Genomic DNA, 26,886 nt, shown 5'->3' with positions numbered 1-26,886 from the left:
TGAGAGTCAAGATTTGGCATTTGGGGGTTAGTGTGAAGTCCAAAAAAGGTATGTGGAATGCCCATTTATTTTGCAAATCCTGTGGAAAAGTTAGGAGTTAAGTGGTAAAAATAGTGTTGACAAGGCTACTAAGAATTAGGACACCTAAAGAAGAAAGTATGGTTTGTTGAGTTGGGGAATCAAATCTAATGATGAGAAAAGGTCGAGTTAGAGGATTTAACATCATTTCCAAGCTTTCAAGGTCCTAAGTGAAGTTGAGTGTGTCTTGGATGGTTGAACCCAAATAGCCTAGTTAAAGGCACTTAAGGAGCAAGGTGTAAGCTGATGTTTCAAACTTTATTTGGGAATGGATTGAAGTCTTTTGTGACTATAGTTAAGGCCTATGAGAAGAAGGAAGTGAGCTTGTTCAAGCCTTTTGTCAATATAGTTAAGCTTGAGTGTGTTAAAATTCCTCGAGTTGAAGAATCCCTAAAGGAAGGTACCATCGGAGCGTCTCTGCATCACTATTCTTCCCCACGATAGTTGCCTTGGTCTTTCATCCTTGAGTGGCTAATGACCCATTAGTTGATATGTAAAGCCATCTCTCGAGATAACTAGCTTGTGAAGTTGATGGTCAACCCACCACTTTGTGGAGTCCAAGATTGGTTTAGACAACACGTTAATATCTGTGATCTCCTTCCTTCACCAGTCATATGGATGGACATCCATTTACTTTTCTAGATTGAGTTGTTTGTAGACTACATTTGGATCTTGCATTTGATCAGGTACCTGAAATATGCCACATGTTCTAACCATATTCAAGGCAATCTTGAGTACATTCTTTTTCTAATTTCATTCTCATTTGTCATATTTGCCCAAAAATCCTCAAGGTGATTTTTATGTTGGTATATTGACTAGGCTACTGATTTAAGTTTGTTGTAGGGATCAAAATTAGGGCTTTCCAGACAAAGTAACAGATGGTAGAAGTGCAATTCATCTAATGATCTCTTTGCTGCCTTCAAACATGTGCATATCTCAATTTTGCCTTCTACTATGGAAATTGTGAAATCCAATCCCAATTTCTTGTTCTCTTTCCAAATCTTGTCATAAACAATAAGCTCTGAGTAAGTTCCAACAAGACTATCTTATATGTTGGGTACCTCGGAAGCTTGTATGAAAAAGTACGCAATTGAATGAACCAGGCTCCATACTCCACCAACTTCATCGCTCCAATTGACAATCTCATATGCAACTTGTTCTGTAGGGTCTTGACAATAATCATAGCAAATGCATCATTAAATCTAATATAATCATCTTTTGCATGAGAATGCGATTGCTGGTACCATTCATAAACTTCTAACTATAGAGTTCCGCTCCCAATTGGCCTTCACATCTCAACCCATCATGCTTCATCTCTTGAGCTAGCATATAGATGACATAGGAGCTCATTCATGTTGTCGTTGATAAGTCCAATCCAATCAATCTTGTTAAGTTCTCCAACCACTTCCTCATTGAAGTACGACATCCATGCTTCAAATCGATAGGACCGAGCTATCCCAAAAATTTGGTTGAGCACCATGATGATGTCGCTATAGCCTATCTGCAAGTCAAGCCATACCAATTCCTTTGGCATTTTGGAATTTTGGGACTTGTTCTTCTTCAACCATTTACTGTAAATGACCTCTTCACAAAATCAAGTCATAACAATGTAGACCCCAAATTCTCGCTCCTTTGTTTTTGTCACCATTCTTGGGGGTGAGGGTATTCCAAATGCTTTAGATATGGAAGATGGGGAAAAGTCTGCAAGGGTGTTTACATATGAATCCTTAAACATCCTATCTTTAGTACTGTAATGCTTTGCAAACTCCATAACCAATTCAAGATGTTGAAAGGCTGGAGGGACACCAACTGCAATAACATTCCTGTTGTTCACAATTTAAGTGGCCAAATGTTTTGGCTGATGGGCTCTGTATCCAAACACCTTTTGGTGTTTTGGTTGAACTCACTCATCTCAAAGTCACCAAGATTAGTGCCTCCAATTTCTGCCCATTTTGAAATAATCTTCAATTTGGGGTAGAAGCCTCCTTTCTCATTCTTTATCAGTTGCCCTTTGGTTTCTTTTGTTCCCTTGGGTTCTGCAATTACTCTTTCCTACAAAACAAAAAGTAAATAATGCATAAAAGCATGCAAGAAAGAAGTAAATTCTCCAAAATGAGAAAAAATTCCAAGAACTTCTCCACATTTCTCTAGAATGCACTTTTTATGCTTTTCTCAAGAAACCACGCCTTTTCACAAATCCCTCCAACTCACTGAAAAAAATTACTCTCCACGATGCAATTTGACTATCTTTCATAACCTTTCAAGAAAATTCCCTTTTTAGAAGTCTTTTCAGAATCAAACCTTTTGGAATTTCAACTTTTCCTTCTCAATTCACTCTTCTTCAAATCTGTGTGTGTGTGTGAATGAAATAGGAGAGGGTTTCTTATATAGACTTCTCCTAAAAAGCTGCAATCATGGTTGTAGGCTAAGGTTAGGTAGTTTCTTTACTTGGCCTTTTAGAATCTATCGCAACTTTTGAGAGAATTCCTTTTTCATAAGTCTTTTTAGAATCAAGCCTTTCAGAATTTTCAATGTAATATCCCGTCTCCCAACATAATTATATATCAAAATTTAATTTAAATATATAAAATAATTGATTGATTAATTAGATACCAACAAATCATAATAATATAAATTGTTATTAAATATATTTATAAATAATATAGAATGAAACATTAACAATTATAAATGAGTCAATATTATTATCATCTCATTCAACATTAATAAAATTCTATAAGCAAAAAAATTATATTATATTAAAATATAATATTTTGTTAGCGATGAACCTGAACTGATATGACCATTAGAGAGGTATCACATAATATATAATAGAGTTATACAAAGGGGAGAGAGAAAAAAAAAAAAAAAAATAGAATTATGATTATTATAATTATATTGATCAAATTAAATAAATAATTTAATCAATATATAATTATCTAAGTAATTATAATAATGAAAGAAGTTATTAATATTATAAGATATTAAAGGAGTAGTAATATTAGAATAAATAAATAATAGATTCATGATATTGGCTTATAATATAGGTAGGAATGAACAATAAAATTTATAAAATAAATTTAATTCATATTATAATCATTAGTTATGTTGCTCACTGTGAAAAGTCATGACCTTTGTAAGAGGAGATTTAAATCCAATGAAGAGTGAATATAAGAAGGGAATAATACGGGAAAGGGAGGGGACAGAAGAAAAAACAAAGAGAGATTTGGGGAAGCATCAAATGGAAACGAGAAACACCATTGCATCATATAACTATCGGGATATGTCCCATTAAAAGGCAAAAAAATGATTACTAGTAAGGATGACTATCAAAGCATTCTATCCTTTGCATGGGCGACAGGCATTAGAACAAGCATTGCATCAATAGAAAAGCTTAGATCGGATAAAAAAATTTAAATACGAAATAACCATTGTGTGGAGCAGAACAAAGCTCGAAGTAAACAAGAGAAGTGTCACACAAGCCAAGAAGTCACAGGAGAATGAGACTCAACACACAACATTGCCAACTGGACTACGAATAATAATCACATTTGCCAATTACAAAGTGGAAAGAAGGACATTCTGGATGGAACAAGAAAATTACATTGAACAAGGACTAGTCGAAGTCTAAACCTAAATTGAAGACTCTAGCCGATGTTATTTTCTGACAAGCCAAACTGCGAGAAGACATTGACAAGCATGAATGAAAAAACCAGTTATTGCACCACAACACCGGTCAAGGAGAATCAATTAACATTGAAGGGAGAATCAATTAACATTGAAGGGAGAATCAGAAGTCACCAAAAATAATAGATAGAGAATGTAGTTGGCCAGTCAATAAAATTGATTGACAACAATAGTAAGGAAGATAACTCATCCATGTAGCCACCTTAAACAATAATAGATGGCAAATAATGTTGCCAATTTAATATGCACAATCTCATCCGAGTACATAGATAAAAATAGTTTAAGTGTTAATAAGAGCATTAAGTAGAGAGTTGAAGAACTCATCAATATATATACTTCAAGGCACATAATCCCGTCTACATAGATAAGGTATCTAATTAGCCCATTCATAGAGATGGAAGTGGGACAACTCTCATAATAACAAATTCTTATGAAGGGAACCTAAAGAATTAGAGGGCATTCGGTAAGAATGTCGTGATTCTCTTAAGAGAATCCACAAAGATTAGAGGGCATTTCTTGTGCATGGCGAGATTCCTAATTGGAATTTAGAGAGAGATTTTAGAGAATCTCTTAGAGGCAATATATATTGTACTGGTCAAACATATGCATATGTCAGAGATAAGAGATTTGGTAGAGGTGGGATCTCTACCAAGTAGTGTTACCAGAGATCCCAAAGAGGCATAAAGGGGAAGCTCTCTCTATGACAATTACCTAATCGAGATGTAGTTCTCACCAGAGGGTTAGGTGATTGGAGAAAGGATTTCTCTTGAAGGATTAGGATGGGTAGCTTGGGTAGTATCTAGATTAGTATTTACTTAAATTCAACATTGATAATATGTTATACATACAATTTATGGTATTGTACTGAGAAATGGTTGCAGGTTACATCATTCAAACCTAAGCGGAAACTAGGGACATTACAGTGGTATCAAAGAATCTTGCCATCTTGTACGGTTAAGGAGTCAATCTTTGTAATTAACATTTTCCCATCAAGTTTAATTGTACAGTTACACATGGTTGTGTTGTTAAGTACAAACTTGGAAATGGAACAAGAATTAGGGTTTGGTTGAGATTTGATGAATTGCTTGAGGACAAGCAATCTTGGGAGGGTAGGACTATAATATCCCGTCTCCCAAGATAATTATATATCAAAATTTAATTTAAATATATAAAATAATTGATTGATTAATTAAATACCAATAAATCATAATAATATAAATTGTTCTTAAATATATTATATATAATAAAGAATGAAATATTAACAATTTATAAATGAGTGAATATTATTATCATCTCATGCAAGATTAGTAACGTTCTATAACTAAAAAAATTATATTATATTAAATTATAATATTTTGTTAGTGATGAACCTGAATTGATATGACCATTAGAGAGACATCAAATAATATATAATAGAGTTATACAAAGGGGAGAGAGAAAATAAATAAATAAAATAGAATTATGATTATTATAATTATATTGATCAAATTTAATGAATAATTTAACCAATATATAATTATCTAAGTCATTATAATAATGAAAGAATTTATTAATATCATAAGATATTAAAGGAGTAGTAATATTAGAATAAATAAATAATAGGTTCATGATATTGGCTTATAATATATCTAGGAATGAACAATAAAATTTATAAAATAAATTTAATTCATATTATAATCATTAGTTATGTTGCCTGCTGTGAAAAGTCATGACCTTTGTAAGAGGAGATTTAAATCCAATGAAGAGTGAATATAAGAAGGGAAGAAGACAGGAAAGGGAGGGGACAAAAGAAAAGACAAAGAGAGATATGGGGAAGCATCAAATGGAAAGGAGAAACACCATTGCATCATATAACCATCAGGATATCTCCCATTAAAAGGCTGAAAAATGATTACTAGTAAGGACGACTATCAAATCATTCTATCCTCCACATGGGCGATAGGCACTAGAAAAAGCATTGCATCGTTAGAAAAACTTAGATTGGATAAAAAAATTCAAATGCAAAATAGCCGTTGTGCGAAGCAGAGCAGAGCTCGAAGTAAACAAGAGAAGTTCACACAAGCCAAGAAGTCACTGCAGTATGAGACTCGACACACAACACTACCAACTGGACTACGAATAATAATCACATCCGCTAATTACAAAGCAGAAAGGACATTCAGGATGGATCAAGAAAATGACATTGAACAAGGAACAATCGAAGTCTAAACCTAAATTGAAGACTCTAGCCAATGTTATTTTCTGACAAGCCAGAATGCGGGAAGACATTGAGAAGAATGAATGAAAAAAACCAGTTATTGCACCACAACATTGGTCAAGGAGAATCAAATCACCATTGAAGGGAGAATAAGAAGTTGCCAGAAATAATAGATAGAGAATGTAGCTGGCCAGTCAATAAAATTGATTGACAACAATAGTAAGGAAGATAACTCATCCATGTAGCCCCCTTAAACAATAATAGATAAGAAATAACGTTGCCAATTGAATTTGCACAATCTCATCCGAGTACATAGATAATAATAGTTTAAGTGTTAATAAGAGCATTAAGTAGAGAGTTGAAGAACTCATCAATATATATACTTCAAGGCACATAATTCTGTCTACACAAGTAAGGTATCTAATTAGCCCATTCATAGAGATGGATTTGGGACAACCCTCATAATAGATCTATTAGAAAATAGAGGATATTCATATAAGGGATAACAAATTCTTATGAAGGGAACCTAGAGAATTAGAGGGTATTCGGTAAGAATGTCGAACTCACAAAGATTAGAGGGCATTCTTTGTGAATGTTGAGATTCCTGATTGGAATTCAGAGAGAGATTTTAGAGAATCTCAGAAGCAATATATATTGTAGTGGTCAAACATATGCATATGTCAGAGATAAGAGACTTGGTAGAGGTGGGATCTCTACCAAGTAGTGTTACCAGAGATCCCAAAGAGGCCTAAAGGGGAAGCTCTTTCTATGACAATTACCAGATCGAGACGTAGTTCTTACCAGAGGGTTAGGTGAGTGGAGAAAGGATCTTTCCTGAAGGATTAGGATTGGTAGCTTGGGTAGAACTTAGATTAGTATTTATTTAAATTCAACATTGATAATATGTTATACATACAATTTATGGTATTGTACTGAGAAATGGTTGCAAGTTACAACTGTCAAACCTAAGCGGAAAATGGGGACATTACATTCAATTCTTCCTTCTCAATTCGTTCTTCTTCAAATCTATGCATGTGAATGAGACAAGAGAGGGTTTCTTATATAGTCTTCTCTTGAAAAAGCTGCTATTGTGATTGTAGGCTAAAAGTTTAGGCAGCTGCCTTGCTTGGCCTCCAAGATTCCCTTTTTGGAATAGCTTTCGCCACTTATCACTTATCTTTTCCAATTTTGGATTTTTTGAAAATTAATCAAGTAAATATTAATAAAATTAATATTTAATTAATTTTGAATTCAACTCAAAAAAAACTTTTCACCATTGCATGCATTTCTAGAAAGCTATTTTTTTGAACTTCAAATATTTTCAACTTTTCTCGCAGATTTCCTTTCTTTCTGAAATTTCCAAACTTTCAAGATTTTGAAGTTTTTTTTCACTTTTTAAACTTTTGGCAACTTCAAAATTTTTTAATTTTTCAGAAAGCTTTCAAACCTTTTCCAAAATTTTGAAAATATTAATTTTTCCAACTGTTTTGAATATCCATCACTTCCAACTTTTTTCAAAGTTTTTAAAATATTATAAGATATTCAAATTTTTCAAATTTTTAAGATTTCCCATTGTTCAATTTTTGGAATTGTGAGGATCTTTTTGAAATCTTCCAAAATTTTAATTTTTTCTGAGTTTTAAAAATTGAATCTTTCCAAAATTTTCAGAATTTTCCAGTTTTGGAAATTTTTAAAAGTTAGATATTATTAAACTTGTCTCAATTTTTTTCACTTGTTTTCACACATTTGTCTTGCGCATAGTTTGGGACTATATCTTGATTAAAAAAAAAGAATGGTAATTCCCTAACTCCATGCACTTTGCACTTGGACTTAGTCATGGATTTTTTCTTATTGCATATTTTGTGACTCTAGATATTATGCTTAGCAAGAAGGCTTGTGTGGAATTTTGGACAAGTAAAGGATTTTGCTCTCTTGGAATTTTCTACGACTATAGTCAACTTGCACTCCCAAAATATTGTGGGCGTGGATTTGGAGAGGTTATGGATTTTTATCCAAAATAAAGAAAATCTGCAACTATATAAATTTTGCAATTGAGCATTTGAGGTAGTTGTGGATAAAGTTTACTCTTGAATTCTCAGTTCATTAGGCTGACTTGCGCCCAAGTGTGGTTTTATTTCTGATGTGGATTCTTTCTTTTGCAAACTAGTTCTTCTATCTTGTGTGAACTTGCAAAGCACCACTTAGAAGAGACAGCTCACGGGCATCCACACATAATAGATGTCATACTCTTTGACAATCCTAGGTCATCAACATGATGTTTGTGCATGCATTGAATGAAAACTTGGAGAGGTGCGAGCTCATTTGGTACCTCTTTGTGCCTCCTTTTTAAAGCCTTTGCTTTCTATTCTGTGTCGTGAATGCATTAGGGAGATCTGTGGATCCTTATTATATTTACACTAATCTGTGCTCAAGAGACAAACTTGGCAAATTCACACCTCCCTTTAGCTGCAATTTTTTTTCAACACTATGCTCTAATTGGGTTTTGAAGTTTGTGATCGGATTCATCATTTATGGAGTTATTTTTCAAAATTTCCTTCACATTGTGGAGATTGCGATGGCCCTTGGGTGGGCATTTGAAGATTTCTCCTTTACATTTTTTAGTACCTCACACATTTGAAAGTGCACTGGATATGGGCCTGTGTTTGAGGTGGATTTTGGTACTTCAACAAGCATCCTTCTTTTTTGTCGATTATTCATTATCATCATGTTGTAGAGAGAATTTTTTGTTTTAATAAAAAATTTATTCCTTGGTCAAGTGTTGTCGTATTTTGAGCACATTTTGCCATTTGTGGAGGACTTATATAATTTTAGTGTAATATTTTTTCATTGTTCTTGATTTGCATTAGCCATGATCTTTGTCCTCTATTTTGAGGTATCTATTGCCATTATTCCCTATGTTTTATTATTCCCTGTGTTTAGTGTGCTCATCTATTATTATGCATGTCAACCATTGTGACAACATCCACATCATCTAACAATTTGTTTTTCTTTTCACTTTTCAAGATGTTTATTTGGTGCTTGGGGATCACATATTTTGGAATTTGGTGTTTTAACCACAAGTTGTAAACTTTTTTTCTAAATATCTTCTAATCATTACATTTCCCAATTGACAACTTTTGAAGAATTTCATTAAAACAATCGGTGAGTTGCTTCTTCAACTTGGCTGTAAAAGGGCATTGCAGGAACTTGAGTAGCATTCAGATTCACAACCGGATTCATAGGTAAGGATATTCTTCATATTCTAGACCTAATTTGTCACTTTTTATTGAAACAGGAGGCACCTCAAGAGACTTAAACTAGAGCTTCTGAGATAAAGCCCAACAGGACAAGAAGACGAAAAAGACAAGAGGTCTAATCCCATTTAGAATGGTTGATGTGTGATAAAGGTGATGACACATCCTCAATTGTGTGAAATTCTAGGCATGACAATTCTTTAGATATAGTAGCTACTTGCATTTGCAAACTGATTTCTTTTGTTGACAATGTGGGCAATATTCACTAAGTGCAACACAAGCCTTCTCTTTCTTCTTTTTGATATACAATATATTTGGTTGTGGAACTAAGTGACTAATTATATCCTCCTTCATGCGTGACAATAGATTACCAAGTTCCAAATGAGAGAGAGACCGTTTGATGATCTAGAAGTAGTAAGTAAACGAGTGCGCCTATTTTTTTCAGCATTGATCTTGAATAGTTCTTGGCCAATTTGTGTATATCTTGAAAGGTTGCTTGAGTAATATCTCCACCTCCCTTTAGGTTTAATGCATCAATACGATAATCATTGATCTCCATCAACAAAGCCTTCTTAAGAGATTTAGGAGAAGGTCTATTTTGTGGAGATTTTTTAAGGTAAACTAAAATCTCTTTATATAGTCTTCCAAAGACTCTTCTGGCTTCCAAGTCATCTAGATGATGTCTTCATTCCTTGAATCCCTACCTCTATAGTAGACCTGATCATAGTTGAAAAACTTGAACTTGACAATAATTCAACGACCTAATTCTTTTGAAAATTAGACTCAAAAAAAATTCTTTAGTAATGTGACACTTCAATCAGACATAAAAAATATATAAATCTTAATATATCTTAAAAAACATAGACATATGCACCAAAATTGTAGAACATATACTGATTTGAGATTTTCATCATATATCAATCAAGGTTTTGAGTTAAATACATAGCAGTTAGAACTTAGCAAATTAACGTAGAAACATATGCCAAATAACAAATGCATCTAAATAAAATTGAGATCAATACATACCAAAGTCAAATTGCATGAAACTTCAACTTCTAATTACACATTAAATTCAAGTTATAGTTGTTACCAATTTAATATACCTCCTAAATTGCTATGTTATATGCTGAAGTAAGTGTGTTTAGTTTGCTGACTAAGTGTGTTTAGTGGCTGAGAATACATATTACAGAATGAAAAGAATGCATAAAGTACAGGAATCAGTAAACAGGAAAATTGATCACTTTATTTAGAATACAAGTACCAAAATAGTACATTTTTATTGAAATATCCAAAACTGTTTTGATGAGGTACAAAGTGTTCTCAGCTAGTTTTACACAGTACTTAGATACAATGCATTCAGATATCACAAACATTCTCAGCTCCTAACATAATATCTGAATTAAACACATTGTATAAACAGAAAAGTACTGAAAAGAGATAAGAGAAAAGACATCCATTGCTTGAACGAAAGGTTTGTTGTGCTGAATGTTGAAGGGTTGAGTCCGTATCTCCGTCTGGAAATAAACCTGCAAAAAAATGAAAGAAGAGATGGGTCAATTCATATGAACTGAGCAATGGAAAACTTTCCAGTCATCTATACTCTACTGTTCCTACAACATGTTTTATTTAGATAACTATGTTAAAAGACAAGAAGGCAAGAGAAATCTGAAAAATAAAACATGTTTATACTAATGAGTTTGTTCCATGTGCAGATACAGGCATGAAGACTTGAGGCTATTGAAGGATCATGCGTAAGTTACATGCATGAAGCCTTCTAGCTGAGTTTGTTCGGGCAAAGACAGAAGACATTGGGGAGACTGTTGAGGGGGCATACATAAGTTTCAGGTATGGGACCTTCCGGTTGAACCAATGTAGCTAATTGAAGACATTGAGAAGATTATTGAAGGGACATGCATAAGTTACAAGCATGAAACTTTTTGGTCAAATTATGTAGAGCATATAGAATTTTGAATCTACAAGCTGTAGGAATTAGATCTTTACAAGTATACATTAAAGACAGATTTCCAGGCATGAACAAAAGAGAATTTAATAGCAAAGGGTGTTGTTGTAGCTGTAATATGTATGCAAAAATGGCAAACTGATAAGCGTAATACAAGTTACAGCATAAATGGTAAGATGTTTATTTGCTGTTATTAAAAAATCAGATAAACATAGCATAAATATGCATTTGGAAAAGCAAGATTCAGAGGAAAAAGTTGCAGATTTTATGTTACAACAGCAATAATATTTTCAACATAATATCCAGTAGCAAAATGGTCAAAGCACAACCAGAAATCTCATGATTTCACCTGCATAATGTGTGACCTCGTATATAACAGCAACAAAATGTAGAAACAACAGCTTTATACCAAGGAAAAAAACCATGAGATATGGCAACCATAGTTAACAAAATCAGCATGAGGTTAAGAAGTGAAAACAATCTCTCCAAATCATCAGTCATGGTCACACAAGGTGCAAACTAGGCCTTTGTGAACCTTGTCTTAACACATTGCGATCCAGGCAATTCAGTGGTTATGTTAATGGATAATACTTACAAGTAAGTCCAGCATATTATCATACAGTTGTATTGAATACATAATTCAAATTTGGCTTACATTAAATAATGCTGTTAATCATTACTTGTGTGAACGAGAAGTTGCCACATTGCTGATTGTTACAAGTACAACATTAACTGGAAAATAGAAATATTCTTCTGCATGCCTACTGTTTTGCTTGGGCCATCACATGGTTCAATCAAGGTCATTTCGGTGTTGAATATTGGGATATAGGTTTTCAAGTCAAAATATGTTGATAAAAGTGTTCTACACTTGGTAAATGGTATGACATGCTCAATGTGTCCAAATGAACGTGCAGGTATTTCATGTATGATGGGCTGAAGCATACATGTGTAGAGGGTTCTCATGTTATGTTATCAATGTGTTCTCATTTTTTTTAAAGCCTATGGAAGGCCTTGAAGCTCAGCTACTCAAAGTGCAAGATAATATCCAAATATGTGAGTTGAGAGTATTTTAAGAGAGAAAGAAGATTGTGTAAGGAAAGTCTCATCATACAAGTCTGAGAGTGCAGTATTCAGGTGAAACTTCATATATGATATATGTATGCTTGCTGAAGTCAGAAGATTGACACAGTCCTAAGGAAGAAATCTAGTTTATTTTAAGATCTCAAGGTTACATTTGCAGATTCATATGAATTAGCTCTTCAGTTTATAAAGGGATTCTATTAAAGATGTCAAGCAGGAACTGAATAGAAATAGAAAAGATTCTATACATGTTTATCTAAAGGATAGTATAAAGGAATCAGGATTTATGCCTATGCTATACAGCAAAGAATTCATAACCATAATATAGAAACAGCAAGAAACATTCTATGCATCCAAAGCAAGCTCCAGCTCAAGAAAAAAAGGAAGTCCATACAAGATATGGCGTGCAACTTACATGCCCAGTTCAGATCCAGAGAAAACGTCACAACAATGTTATATAATCCAGCAAATATGGCATCTAGAGCCAAGAAATGGCAACAGCCATATGTAACCGGCTAAAATCAGCAGTTGGCCATACAAAAATGGCTAACAACAGCAAAAATCGTGCCCAACAAAAGAAGATATGGTGTCACAAGTATACAGTTCACAGCAAAGAGAAACCATGGAATGGTGTCCAAAACCCAACAAAAACTCACACCCAAATCTGCAAGTAAAAAACGGTGTCCACGTCTAGTATGGCCATGAAAGAAGCCGTCCAGGGCCAGAATAAAACCCATGAAAGAAACAAGAAGCCGTCCACAGCACTGAGAAATAAAGCTCACAGCACATGTCTAAACCTCAGTGAATTGCCATGAAGAGAAATGTCATGAATAACAACAAATAACGCCCAGAATCTGAAAATACATGGCGTCCAAGGCTAGAGAAAAAAGCTTAACCTGTGAGCTTTAAAGGAAATCCGCTGCCAGAGACCAAAAATATGGCGTCTAAGAGACAATTAAAAATCACAGCAAGAAGATAAACAGGGCTGCGGCTAGGGTTTGGAGACCATTCTTCCATGTGTGAGTGAAAATGAACCAAAAAAGAGTTGACTTCACCTTTTGTTGCCTTTGGTTATGTTTTTAAGCCCTTTGCTATATTGCATAGAGATTTCGGGTCCGTATTTAGACTTAGGTATTTTTTGAAACCTCTTAATTCATAGTTTCATATGCATGTTTTATATAATGCCAAATATCATTAAAAATGCATATAAAACTTACATTTTTTAAGTCCATCCTTTAATTTAAGCCTTATATGCATTAAAAAATTTAAAAAAATTATTATAAATGCACATAAAACTTAAATTAATAAATATATTTTATAAATATTATATATGTTAAATGAGTTAAATATTATAATCATTTAATATATACAATACTTGTAAAATATATTTTATAAATTCCCTTTATTATATCTAATACTAATGTGTTTATTTTAAAAAAAAATTTGATAAAAAAAACAAAAAAAAAAATGTTAATATTAAATATAATAAAAAGAACTTTTGATTGTAAAATTAATAAATCAAGTGGTTGTAATTATGAGACCATTGATTTTATTAATTAATTAAAGGGGATTAAGAGGAGTTTCAAATATTTTTAATGCCTAAAAGCAAGGAGGGGAAGTTGTGAACTCCTAAAGGAACATTCAGTTAATGCTTGCATGAAGACTTGAGTATGGAGCTATTTTAGGAGGCTAAAGGCAGTTCGAGATTCTCATGCGATGATGGAGCAAAGTATTGCTATTTTTGGTGAGTTATGGATCAGTTAAGGGCAGTTATGCATGCAGTTCATATTGAGAGCCTATTTTATGCATATATTGCATAATTATGAGGAGTTTTACATGCTATATTTGTGGGTTGTTTGAGAGATCCGAGTTTAGGTTTTTGTACATGATTTTGAGGAGCTAGAGATAGTTTTCGAGTTATCTATCAGTTGGGTAGGTGGTTGAGAGTAGTTTTCAGAGGCTTTTTCATAGTTCTCATCATTTTTGGATTATTTTTCCTAGGCATGATCTTGGAATCCGAGTTAGGGTTATGATTTCTATATATTGTACATTCACCTCATTATGAGGGATCTTCTTTCGGATTCAGATTTTTTCACATTGCAAATTTTGAGTTGATTGTAAGAGCAAATTTGTAGCAGAGATTTTTCTTAGCATTGGTTATAGAGATCTAGCGGTTCCTTCTCATTGATTCTTGTGCAATTTTGTGAATTCTTTACTTTAATGTTGTGTTTGCCTTCATTTAAGTTATGTTCCTTATTATAGATTTGAATCTCGATACTTGTGATTACAGGTCTTTGTTTGTGATCATTGTTCTTTTTGCAAAAAATTGGTGAAACCTAGGTATCCCTTTCAAAGTAGAAGATCCCGGTCCTTGCATAGAAACATTTTTGTGGTTGCATGTTTGTCTGAGTATTGTGAATCAATTGTTTTTTCGTAATCCATGTTGATTTGATTAAAGTTGCATTCAAAACCATCGGTGTATCACCTCATTTAGGTTAGTTTTCATTATTCATTATTCACTTCTTACACTTATTTTGTGTATAATTTAGGATTAGGTGATCACAATTTAGGAACCGGCCTAGCTTCTAGAGATTCATCTCTCGTTTTAGGACAATGCACCACTTGAGAGATTTTTCATGTTTTAGCAGGATGGCTAGATTTTACATCTCGCTATAGGCGCAATCCTGATTGACAACAATAGTATCAATGAAAAATAGAAGTAGAAATCATCAATTGCATCTACTACTAAAGCTCTAAAGAGATTGATGACTCTAGGTGGTGGTGCTAAAGTAGTTGCAACATCCTCAACAGGTACCTCAAGAGAAGCCTTTGATGGATGACTAAGTTCACATTCGTCCTCCTCATGTATTGCCGGTTGTGCATCCCAATCATCTTTCTCCATCTTCAACTTAGCTGGGTGATCATCAATCAAGGAAGGATCCATATCATCACCATTAGGAGTAACAACCCAATCGGCTAAATATGAATCAATCTCATCCAAATCAAGTGCTTCATGTGAAGCCTACCCTGGCACCTTCTTTTCCTGCAATCAAAGGTTGTACCTTTCATAAACCAAGTCATTCAAGTGCTTTTGAGTCACCCTATTGCACTTCTTTATATATATGACTTGAAAAACACTCCAATTTTGCTCGCAACCAGAAGCACTAAAAGGATGCAATAATATTCAAATGGCAAGCTGTAAAGATTAAGAGTTGTGGCACCATAGTTTTTCACCATAGAGTTGCAAGGATAAAAAAATGCCATTCATAATTTGGCAAAGATTTCAATAAACTTAATGGACAAAATAAATGGTGTAATAAATCTAAATACATGGTCTTTTTTACTTGCTTGCTGGGTGTCTCTCCTACATTTGCAATTAGGTGAAGAAAATAATGGCCCATTGACCCTCTTATTGCTTTGTTACTCTTCATGTATGAGGTTTTAAAGGTTTTCATGATCAACTAATCTCTGAATACATGTATCCAAGTCAATTTGAACCTCTACATCTACTCTTAAAGTGTTGAAGTAAAATTTGGGGTTTAAGTAGTAGGTAGTAGCACGAATATGTTGGAGTTGTCGGTTCCACCTCTTATCAATTATGCAACTTATGGGTTCATATTTGATCTTGTTTCACCCATATGAGTATTGAATGGCCTCTTTGGTCCTATCCATAATCTCATATAGATGCCCTATGGCGTTTTTATCCTCACCTACCATTTGCAGAACCTTCACCAACGGTTTTGGCACTTGGATGTAAAGAATTTAACAACAATCAGCTAAATTGCAATATTTGAAAATTAAATAATAAATCATCAATCAAGGTTTGAAAACTTACATTGATGATCTCCTCCATCATCTTGGCAAATCTAACATGAAAAAAAAAAAGCTTCACAACCTTCTCTGCTTCAAGCTTCTTGGCAGAAGGACTCTCCAACCATTTCTTACACACAAACATCGCTTCAGGTTGGCAATGTCGCTAATATGTTGTGCAAGGTGAGAAAGTAGCAAAGTGTGTAACTTCTGATCGCATGAGATCCTTACCATCTATTTGCTCTTCATAAAACTTAGGACCCATCTATGGTTGTAGATGTGCTTTATGAGATTCCTTCCATTTTCCAACACCTTTTCCTTTGAACTCAATTTCCCCAGGCCCTCAAGGAGCAAATCAAGATAATGGGAAACACAAGGGCTTTAAAATAATGTGGAATGGCCCATCAAGAATTTGCCGACTGCCACATATGCAGTTGTATTATATGTCATAATTTGGACAAGATTACTGAGTCACCACATCATTGAACATGTTGCACAAGGTTTCTGTTTTTTTCACTTCATCGGAGGCATCAACTGATTTTTGAAATTTAATTGTTACTCTAAAGAAGCTATAAAGTTTATAAGTGTCCTATCTTGCCATATGTTCACCCATTGGATATAATAGTGCAGCCTTTCTATTTCCAAACTTTTCTTTGCTCTTGCACAAGTTGATGAGTGTTTTGGTCCTCATCCTACAACAATGACCCACTCACCTCATAACAACTTGGGGCATTGAACCCCTTACTAGACATGATCATTGCATTGACCAATTGATCCTAATATGTACTACATAAAGCTTTAAAGGGAATATCATTGTATTACCTAAATCATGCAACTGCTATTTTTGTCTACTAGTGCATCTCTTTGTTCCATGTTGTGCTTTGGAGATGGCAAGCACCGGGAGTGCTATGTGAATCCCAAGTTTTTGATAAATGTTCTCACACATTTCTCGATCCTTGTGTTTGCAGCCCAATGGAATAAGTCCTTGCATGTGTTTGTGACCCTCTATAACTAAAATGTCCCATTGAGGCTGCCATGGCCTCTCCTGTCCTTTTTATTCCTGCCTTATTTTGTGCATGTGCTTTAATGCTTATCTTCGGGACAACCATCACACAGTGTAATATCATTACATGGAATCTTGGCAAGGTGATATTTGAGCCAACTTATGTTCCCAATCATCCATTTAGTGCAATGGTCACAAAGTCACATCTCGATTCTTTGTGTCCCATGTTTCCATAACTTGGTTTACCACCATCTTCACACAATTATTGGCACTGCATGTCTGCAAGCCCAAGGATAAAGAATCAGAAATGCCGAACAAAAAATCACAAATAAAGAGGACAACTATGAAGTAACTAAGATAAAAATTTATCAAACAATGATCTATGATAATCGAGATTCCAAAGAGATATGGTGAAAGTAAATATGCAACTTTGAATGGTTAAAGATGCAAATGCTTCCATCAGCTATGAACAACTATGTCATGAGTCCAATCACTTGAAATTTGAAAATATATCCTGTTATTAATAGTGGGAAATCCTTAATTGTTTATGCTCTTGTAAAATAAGTCAGAAGTCAGCTATTAAGGTTACCTATTTTTCTTTTTCCTAGATTCAATGTGTGGCACATGAAAATAAGAAAATAAAAACCTGAAGGTCAAAGTTTAGTTTTTGTGCAATGTCTACAACAGCAGACACAAGATTTGAAGGACAGTTACCAAATAGTTGTGTAAGTCTGAGATCAAATTTTAGCCAAGTCTATGAAGTAATTAAGATCAAAAGCTATCAAACTTTTAAAGAGGGCAGTCACCAAATAGTTGTCCAAGTCTGAGATCAAATATTAGCTAAGTGTGTGAAGCGACAAAGATCAAAATGTAGCAGACATTTGAGATCAAATTTTTCGTTGTCTAAATCTGAGATCTAATCTTGCTGAGTCTAGTAACTGAGATCAAAAGTTATCTTTTGAAGAGGGTAGTCACCAAATAGTTGTCCAAGTCTGTGAAGTAGCATAGATCAGAAAATTTGGGAACAAATCTATTTTAGTTTTTACATAAATCTATTGGGAACAAATATACATGTTTTTAGATTTGAAATACAATGTATTTTATATTCAGTAAATATTTTAAATGTAGTCTAAATATATTTTATAAATGCAATGTATTTTACATTTTAAATACAATGTAAGTAATAAATATATTTTATAAATAGTAAATACAGTGTAAATATATGTTCTAAATTCAAAAGATAAATATTTAATTCCTATCCATAAAGTGCGAATAGGATTTTGTAAGTATAGTTATCATAAATGCAGTTTGAATCTATTAAAAAAAAAAAAACTAAAAAACTAAGTTACTAGATTCGCTTTTAGAAAGTTGAATTTGAGATTCAGTTCGCTGCAAAGTCAGATTCGGTTCAAATTCACTCAAAATTCTCTTAGGACCTTGTAAGAATTTTGGACGAATTTGAAACTTTTGATTTCGACAGACGAATCCAAAACAAATTTGGGGCAGATTTCACCGAAAACATCATTTTCATTGACTTTTCCATGAAGTTTTTTTGCCAACTTAGTTCTATTTGATCCTCCAACCCTAAAAATGACCGCTAAAAAGACCAAAAGGGTTGTTTTATATGCCATTTGTGCATTTGTGAATGAAAAGAAAAACTTCTTACCTACATTTTGTGTATGAACTTATTTGCTGCTGCATATATACATATGCTTACGTGTGTGCGCACACACACATAAATATATGTAAAGATGTTGTACAAATGAAACCAAAATGAGTCCAAACCCAACCCAAAAAACATTGGACAAATTTTGAACCTGCATCGGTACCAGAATCTGAACCGGCAACTTAGATAAATACAAATTTAAAGATATATATATATATATATTTGAAGTCGAATTGCAAATAAATGAAAAATAAAATGAAAAACCTGAGGCTGAAACGTATGCTGTTGACATAGGAAGATTAGTTTCTTGCTATAATGAACTTCTTGTTTTTCCTAGATTACCTTCCGTCATTTTTTCCAAATCAGTTGTTGAGTTTCTTCGGCCTTCAATTGCAATTTGGATAAGGAATTTCTTTCAGTCTTGATGCAATTATGCCTATGAAATAAAAACAAAAAACGTTATAAAGTGCCACAAATAAAACATCCCAAAAAACGCTATTTTCATTATTATTATTTAACTTATATTTTTTCAACTGTTCTGCCCTTATTTTCTCATTTTAGTAATGCAATTTTGTGAGTTTTTCCATTAAAATTCACCGCATGGAAACCATATTCTCAGAGATGATTTTATTGGAAATTAAATCACCAAGCGTGGAGACGTGTGATATATCACTAGTTTTACAATATATCACAATTTTTTTCAACTATGGTCTTGATACTTTTGTAAAAATTTCTCCTTTATTTCTGCCCAAGTTTAATGACATTTCTGCCAAACTCCATAATCCATCTCAGTGCTACATTCTTCAAGATAGCTGGAAAGAGTGTAATCAATGGGCGTTAATGATATAGTCATAAGTCCTGTAGAGAACATCAAGTTCAAAGAAGAAAGTATCAGGTTCTTCTGTAATTGAAGTTTGAACCATAGAAGTTAGGCAAAGTGGATAGGGGTAATATTATTGAGGGCAACGACTTTTTCCTGATCTGATATAGGAAACTCAAATGTGATAGTGTCCTGTGGATTCTCTATTTCTTCATTAGCCATCTTGACTTTCTTCTCTATGTTCAGAGCTGTGTAAAGGATATTCTTCATTAGGGTACCCTTCTCTTGTTGCTGTGTTTCCCCCCTCCAGTTCTCTTATGAGGCTGAAAGGATCTGCTTGGTCAGTAACTGATATAGGAAACTCAAGGTGACAGTGTCCTGTGGATTCTCTACCTCTTCATTAGCCATCTTGACTTTCTTCTCTGTGTTCAGAGCTGTGTAAAGGATCTTCTTGATTAGGGTCCCTAAAAGGCTTGCCTTATCTTGTTTGTCTTGTTGCAGTGTCTCCTCCCTCTAGTTCTCTTACGAGGCTGAAAGGATATGCTGGGTCAGTAAGTGTAGCTGGTATTTCTTTTGTTTTAGTAGAGGGAAGAAATCTTCCTAAACATCTCTCTGCCACCACATGCCATATGCATTGTGAGATTATAAACTATCTTCCTATACTTCTCAGTATAAAGTTTTTAAACATAGATTATGTAATGGATGGCCTTTTTTGTTATTCTGATTTACTTCACTCTAGTTTCTCTCTCTTTTTTCTTGAATTTTCAGTTTTTGAAATGGATATTGAAGAGGCAATAATGCAGAAATGTCTATAATGCGAGTAGCAACAGCAGAATTGAAAATCAAAGTTGACTACGTATCTAAACCAATAGTACTGTACTAGATTAACCGCAGATCAATACAATGATTTATCAATTAATATCAACAATTCAATCCATTGTGCATAGCAAAATGCTGCTCCAGTCTTGGTAACATTGACAAATTACATTGACAGCATGTAGTAATCCCTTGTTGACACTCTCTATATGGATACAACCTTGTACAATACTTTTTCTGGTGAGTGCAGCTATCTTCAGATGTTTGCAGACTGGTATAACCCTCTTGCTGTTAGCTTCAGACATCTATATCACTCTTACAGCTTGTACAATATAGTCTAAATGATTCCAGACCCGTACGTTCCTGCTCTAAGTGTTTTCTAGCAAGTATGGCTTCTGCAGATTTTTTTCAATCTTGTACACCTCTGTCCTGGACATTTCCAGACTTGAACAATGCCCATAAGCTCTCCCAGAATGATAAATAAGTGTTACCAGAAAATTATAGTTCATCTCACAGCAGTATGGCCACAAACACAAACACCAATGTTTCCTGTCGAGCCCCTTGACCACTGAAGCTAATTAGGAGTAGACAGCTATATTGATCAATCGGATTTTACCTTAATGCAAGCACCAAATTGAACCTCCAGACTGAATCTTTCAACAATGTAGAGATTGTTGCTTATGAGGGATTTCATCCTCACAAACCCTAGAGAAAGACTCTCAACTACTTCATCTATTTTATATAATTTCCAGCATGTTGAAAGAGAGCTCTTCAATCTATTTTAGAATGCTTCAAGAAGAGCTCATTCACTCACCTTGCCAATGTTGGGATAAACAAAATCACTTTTTGCCTTTTCCTATTTGTTGCAATTTTGTATTTTCCCCCTATTTTCTCAGGATTGCTTCCCTCATTCCCTCCCACTTTATTGTAATTGCTTTTTTGAAAAAAATAGTTTCCATGCCATTTAAAATAATTTCCCTTTGTCCCCAAACATTTTTTGTCTTCAATGTATTGTTAAATGAAGGGGCTTAAATATTTCCCTTTTAACTATAGACCAAGTTAGATATCAATATCTAACTTTATAAACTAATTTTATTGATTCATAATAAGTCATACTTATGGTATTTTGATTCTTCTGTTGATGTTAAGCATTTGCCATTGACATGTCATCATCTTTGAAGGTCTTTACCATGTCCAAACTACTTACTGTAAATAGAAAGTATGCCCAAAACTGTTACTCTGACACCTCAAAATGATCTGTGACTGAAACTACATTGGCCAAATGGCGACAAGGTCTCTTAAATGTTGTAATGTCCCCACTATTAGGACTATCTTGGAACAAATAATATATGCAAAATAGATGTCAGATTTAAAGAGTAACAAGACTAAATATATTATTCTACCCTCTACTCTAACCCCAACCTTAAAGATGTTTTTGGATCAGGTTTCCTAACCCTTAGTTATTTGACTGTCTTATCTAGATTGCACCCCATAAGGTTCACATATGCATATGTTGACTCATCAAAATATTCTAGCCATTATCCGATTCTCATCTAGCCCTTCATACATGGTTTCATTAATCTCTTGCACTGGTGTGATAGCCATTCATACAAGGATCTAACCTCCTGCATTGGCATTATGACATTCTATTATTTCTCATCTAGCCATTCATACAAGGTTGCACTAATCTCTCACACTGGCATGATAGCCATTCATACGAGAATTACACTAACCTCTCACATGAGCACTATGAGATTCCATCTAGACATTCATATGTAGATGTCCTCAAACTCTTCATTTAGCACATAGCCATTTATATAGAGATGAGCGTGGTCCCTACTTTAACACTATGGAAGTTGCGATTAATTAATTAGACTTGCAAGAATTTAAATTATTATATTTCTGCACATCCATTAATCCTTTATGATTAATAGTACCAGAGTATCAAATATCATTATTGAATTAAAATGTTATCTTTACAAAGTATCAATTTTACACAATCACATACCACTATTGAAAAAATATCATCCTTCATGTATATACATGTTTCCATGTTTATTTAAATACTTATTGTGTAACCTAAATAATATTCTCATAGTAATATAACAACTTAATAATAAATTACCCACACAAATAATATAAAAAACTTATAATAAGTCATCGATACTTACCTTAAACTGATCGGTGATTTCAAATTCTTAACACTTCTGATATGTCTCCGGGATGCCATCCTTAGTGTATGATCTCTTTTGTCGGGTGTTCCTTAACATAGTCTTGTATTCTTTCCAACCACATTACAGTTTAGCCAACTTCCGCGCTGTGTCGATAGGGAGTAAAGGCAATAAAACAATCTCTATCCTCTTTAATTTCTTCTTCTCCGCTTGGCAGAATGCTGTGTTTTTCTCTTCCACCCTACATGTTCCGTACTATATTTTATACTGCTCCCTTTTCATCTCTTTTGCGATCCATTTAAAATATGGTTGATTGCCCATTGTGACCCTTAGAAGGGTCTTTCCCTTGGTCCCGCAAGTGATTAAATTTATTTTGTTTATTTAGTTAACAACTTAATTATTAAGTGATTAATTTATACTGTTATATTAATAATATTATTTCAGATTTAGTTGTCTAATTAGTTGATGTTCATTAATATTATATCTAATTATTATATATGTATGTTATTAGTAATTATCTAATGACTCATTAGCCTTTCCCTTTAAATATTTTAATCAATTTTTCAATTAGTTTCAAATGCTTATTACAACGAGGGCTTTTCACAATCTCTTTATTAAGTTAGTTATATGCGTTGTTTCTTACGACTTCTATATGATGAATCTATAAATAATTGACAAGGCATTTATTTATTTATATAAATAACTAGTAAGATCTAATATTAAATTTCATTATTTGGGGGGATATTACAAATGTCTTGCTTAGCCTTCAGCTATGGGGAAATACGCGAATGACAACATCATAATATAAATGCTAGAAATGGGGCATTACAATTTATATTAACCAAAATCTAATGCTTGAAAAACAAAACAACTTCCCTATGAAAGAAAATAACAAGAAAGCAAATCTATGCTAGAAATCCTAAGCCGTAGCACTATCCTTGATAATGGCGAAAAAATTACCGGTCTTGATTATGGATGAATGATTAGCTGGTGTAGACAATTCAATGCCCAATCTTAACAAGGCTACTAATCCTCAATTAAATAAATCTTTGTTCAAAAGGAGGCTCATTTAATTATCGACTATGGACATATACACTTGGATGGCATGGACACTATATGTGCAACAAAGTATTCCTAGCTCCTACTTCATGGAAATAACAAATAACTCGAAAGTAGGAAATAACAAAATAAAGAAATCTAGCACTAATCTAATTGACATAGCAGTGGTTGCGGGTATAACCAAATAGTAGTGGCCGTTGGTAATCAACCTAGTGAATACAACCTACTCATTAGAAAAACACGTCATGAAATGTAACAAAAAAATTAATCAGTAAATGGTTATTAGAAATTAATAGATATAATTGATGAATTATCAATTAACTAAGCATAAATGATTATAATGCAATAGTATTAATCAAAATACTATCTACTTTAAATAGAGGATTATGTCACCTGAAGTTGCCCTTGCTTGAGGGGTCGTGACCTTAAATAGCACAAAAATTGACTAATAATGACCATCCACTTGTACTAAAACAATGCCAAAAATTACAATAAAAGAGGTCTATATTGACGAATGCAATCTTGAGAAAATCTTATAACAATTTGAACCATCAATCCTAAGACCAACCAGGATTTTGTAGAAAATCTTAGAAGTGTGTTATTAATGCTATTAGATCCCACTTACACGCCATTCTTTTAGAAATATATAACTTATAGATACAACTAAACAACTACTAATTGAACTTTTAATTGAACAAGGCAAGTAGAGATACATTACATTTAATGGAAAACATCATATAATTGAAATTAATCAGCACATCACACAAAATCTATATATCATATACAGTTGTATTTTGTGTCAAGTATCATTGTAAGTCTATCAACATATGTTTGATCATGAAAGATCTTGATAAAGTTTATTAACATCATGAAAACTAACCCAAGATCATAAAAAATTCATATTTGCTAAGCCCATCAGAGGAGACACACTTTATTGAGAGAAAGGTCATTTTTGTTAGAAAATTGCTAAGGCAAGGGTTTAGGGGTGCAACTCCACAAAGGAGATGGAGTTTCAAACAGTGTTGAAATCTCTTTGTTAGGAGCATCACTTTGTGAAGAGAATACAACTTTAAACCTCTAAATTCAAAATTGCACTATCAAGTGCACTCATATGTGAAGAAGAATCATGTTTTTGGGTTTAAGTAGAATATCCATATTGTGCGTACTCTTAGATAAAGGAATTTATATTTTCAATTTGAAAGAAAGTATTGCATAGCTAGGGAAACACTTCAAAAGGTAAAATGAACAGTCAGGGATGGAATTGAAATTTGCACCCAGATTATAATCTTCGTGCAAACATAAGCCCCTAAGTAATCCTAAATGTCTTTGCATGCTGTAGTTGCTTAGGAAATGAATAATGCTAAGAACATTCTTTTCGATCCCAGTCAAACAGGTATCAAGCCAGTTCATGAGCCAAAAACAAAGCGGTCAAAGAAGAAACATAGTTATAGCCATAAGTAATAGTATTTAGGGAGGAAGTTAATAAATTGAATAGAACTTGGCTATTATTATATTGTTTCAAAAACATACAATCCTTCTTGTTTCGTATCTCCAACATTAAAAGAAAACCAAATTCTCCTACATGAGTGTCTAGCCAAGTTGAGTGCATATCCTTTTATGCAAACAGTGTGGGTTTTCAAAGAAGAATAAAGGCAATTTGTCAAACTTCAATTAACACGACAAGGCCTATTGAAGTGAAGTATTGCAACATGCAACAATAAGTGTCGAAGATATGCCACACCCCCTCAATAAAGCCATGTTGAAGCAGAAACTACAGTAGACAACAGTCTTCTAGAAACCCCAACGTCAACCTGCAATTTTCCAGCAAAGTCTCAAAAATTTGGAATGAGAATTGGTAGGGGCCCACATCATTGTTCTTGTTGGTGATGTTTTTACCCACTAAATAACCAGATTTCTAGAAACTAGAAAGCATCTAGCAACTCCACATCTTTGGAGGACCTTGCACTAGACCTACCTGTATGCCAATTTTAGTCACCTAGTCCCAAGTGACGACCACCTTACCTAATGAGCTGCCTTCAATATAAATTGAAATATCTTTCTTTTTGTCCTTGGATTATAAGTACTCTAATGTTTTTGGGTACTACTGAGCTATAAGAACTCTTGTAACTTGTTTTTTCTTTCCCATTTTACTGGTTCGTTTCACCCATTTTAATATTAATTTGCATGTTGTACTCTTCATTAATATACTTTATCTTTGATTAAAAAATAGAGATCCTAATACATAGTCTAATATTTTGTTAATATTGATGTACTAGATATGGAAGATGAGCAATGGGTGCTTGGTGGTGGTTGGAACAATGACAATTGGGGTGGAGAATTACCAGAAGCTTCTTGGATTGACAATATTACCCACAATCATCATGTAAGGGTTTATAATATTTAATTTTATTAATCAATATATCGCATGCTTTATTGTATTGTTGGCAATTTAGTTGATTTATACTTGTATTTATAGGTATGGTTGTCTCGTATGGATGGTCATATGGGGTTGGCAAATTCGGTTGCACTAAATAAAATAGGAATACATAATTTAATAGATGCCCCTATTGGTGGTACCATTATCAGAAACATGAATGGAGGTAAGATATTGTTAAACTAGAGATTTGGTTCTTATTCTAAGTTTATATTATAAAGAGTTTTTTGGTATTATTTTGTTATTTTTATAGTTTATTTATATTTGGAATTTTCATTTTTTAAAATCTTGTTTGCATTCATATCTCGTTCCATTAAAGAGTCCCATTTATCCACTTTCTGCAAATCTTGTGTGTAATTTGATTCTCAATTTTCTTCTAGTTAATCCCTTCTTGTTTTCTTCGTTTTGTCTTCATTCTTGTAATGTCCCCACTATTGAGGTTAGTTTGGGACAAGTGATAGATGCAAAATAAATGTTAGAATTTAAATAATAATAAAACTAACTATACCATTATACCCTATATCTTAACCCCAACCTTAAAGACGTCTCCACATCGGGACCAATAACCCTCCCAAGGATCTCCTGGTCTTGAATTCTAGTAGCATTGTCAGTTACTTCTCCATTTTCTATGAAGTGCTCCCTCTAAGGTCCTTCTTGGACGAGATATCCTCTATCTAGGGCTCTTATCACATATGCACATGTTACCTTCAATAGAATATTCCGGCCTTAAAGAACCATGTTAAGATCACTCACTTGCCTAAAAAGGGACTCTCTCGATCTTAAACCATTAACCTTATTAAGATCACTCTCTTCCCCTGAAAGGGACTCTCTTGATCTTAAACCATTAACCTTAT

At 33.6% G+C, this 26,886-nt stretch overlaps 1 protein-coding gene across 3 annotated transcripts in view; it reads left to right on the top strand.

The window, feature by feature from the left end:
- The window catches only part of LAF3 (Amidohydrolase family), a 252,714-nt gene that overhangs the window by 53,643 nt on the left and 172,185 nt on the right, over positions 1-26,886 (top strand). For all 3 annotated transcript variants that reach the window (XM_089807847.1, XM_089807849.1, XM_089807848.1), the window contains 2 exons: positions 25,875-25,981; positions 26,075-26,198. In XM_089807847.1, the coding sequence (XP_089663973.1) occupies positions 25,875-25,981; positions 26,075-26,198 (231 nt within the window). The remainder of the gene's footprint in view (positions 1-25,874; positions 25,982-26,074; positions 26,199-26,886) is intronic.

Source organism: Cupressus sempervirens, chromosome 10 (assembly GCF_028749045.1).
Source record: "Cupressus sempervirens isolate cs-2001-9-10 chromosome 10, ASM2874904v1, whole genome shotgun sequence".
In the NCBI taxonomy this organism is placed as follows: Eukaryota; Viridiplantae; Streptophyta; class Pinopsida; order Cupressales; family Cupressaceae; genus Cupressus; species Cupressus sempervirens.
This window is presented reverse-complemented; position numbering and strand designations above follow the sequence as displayed.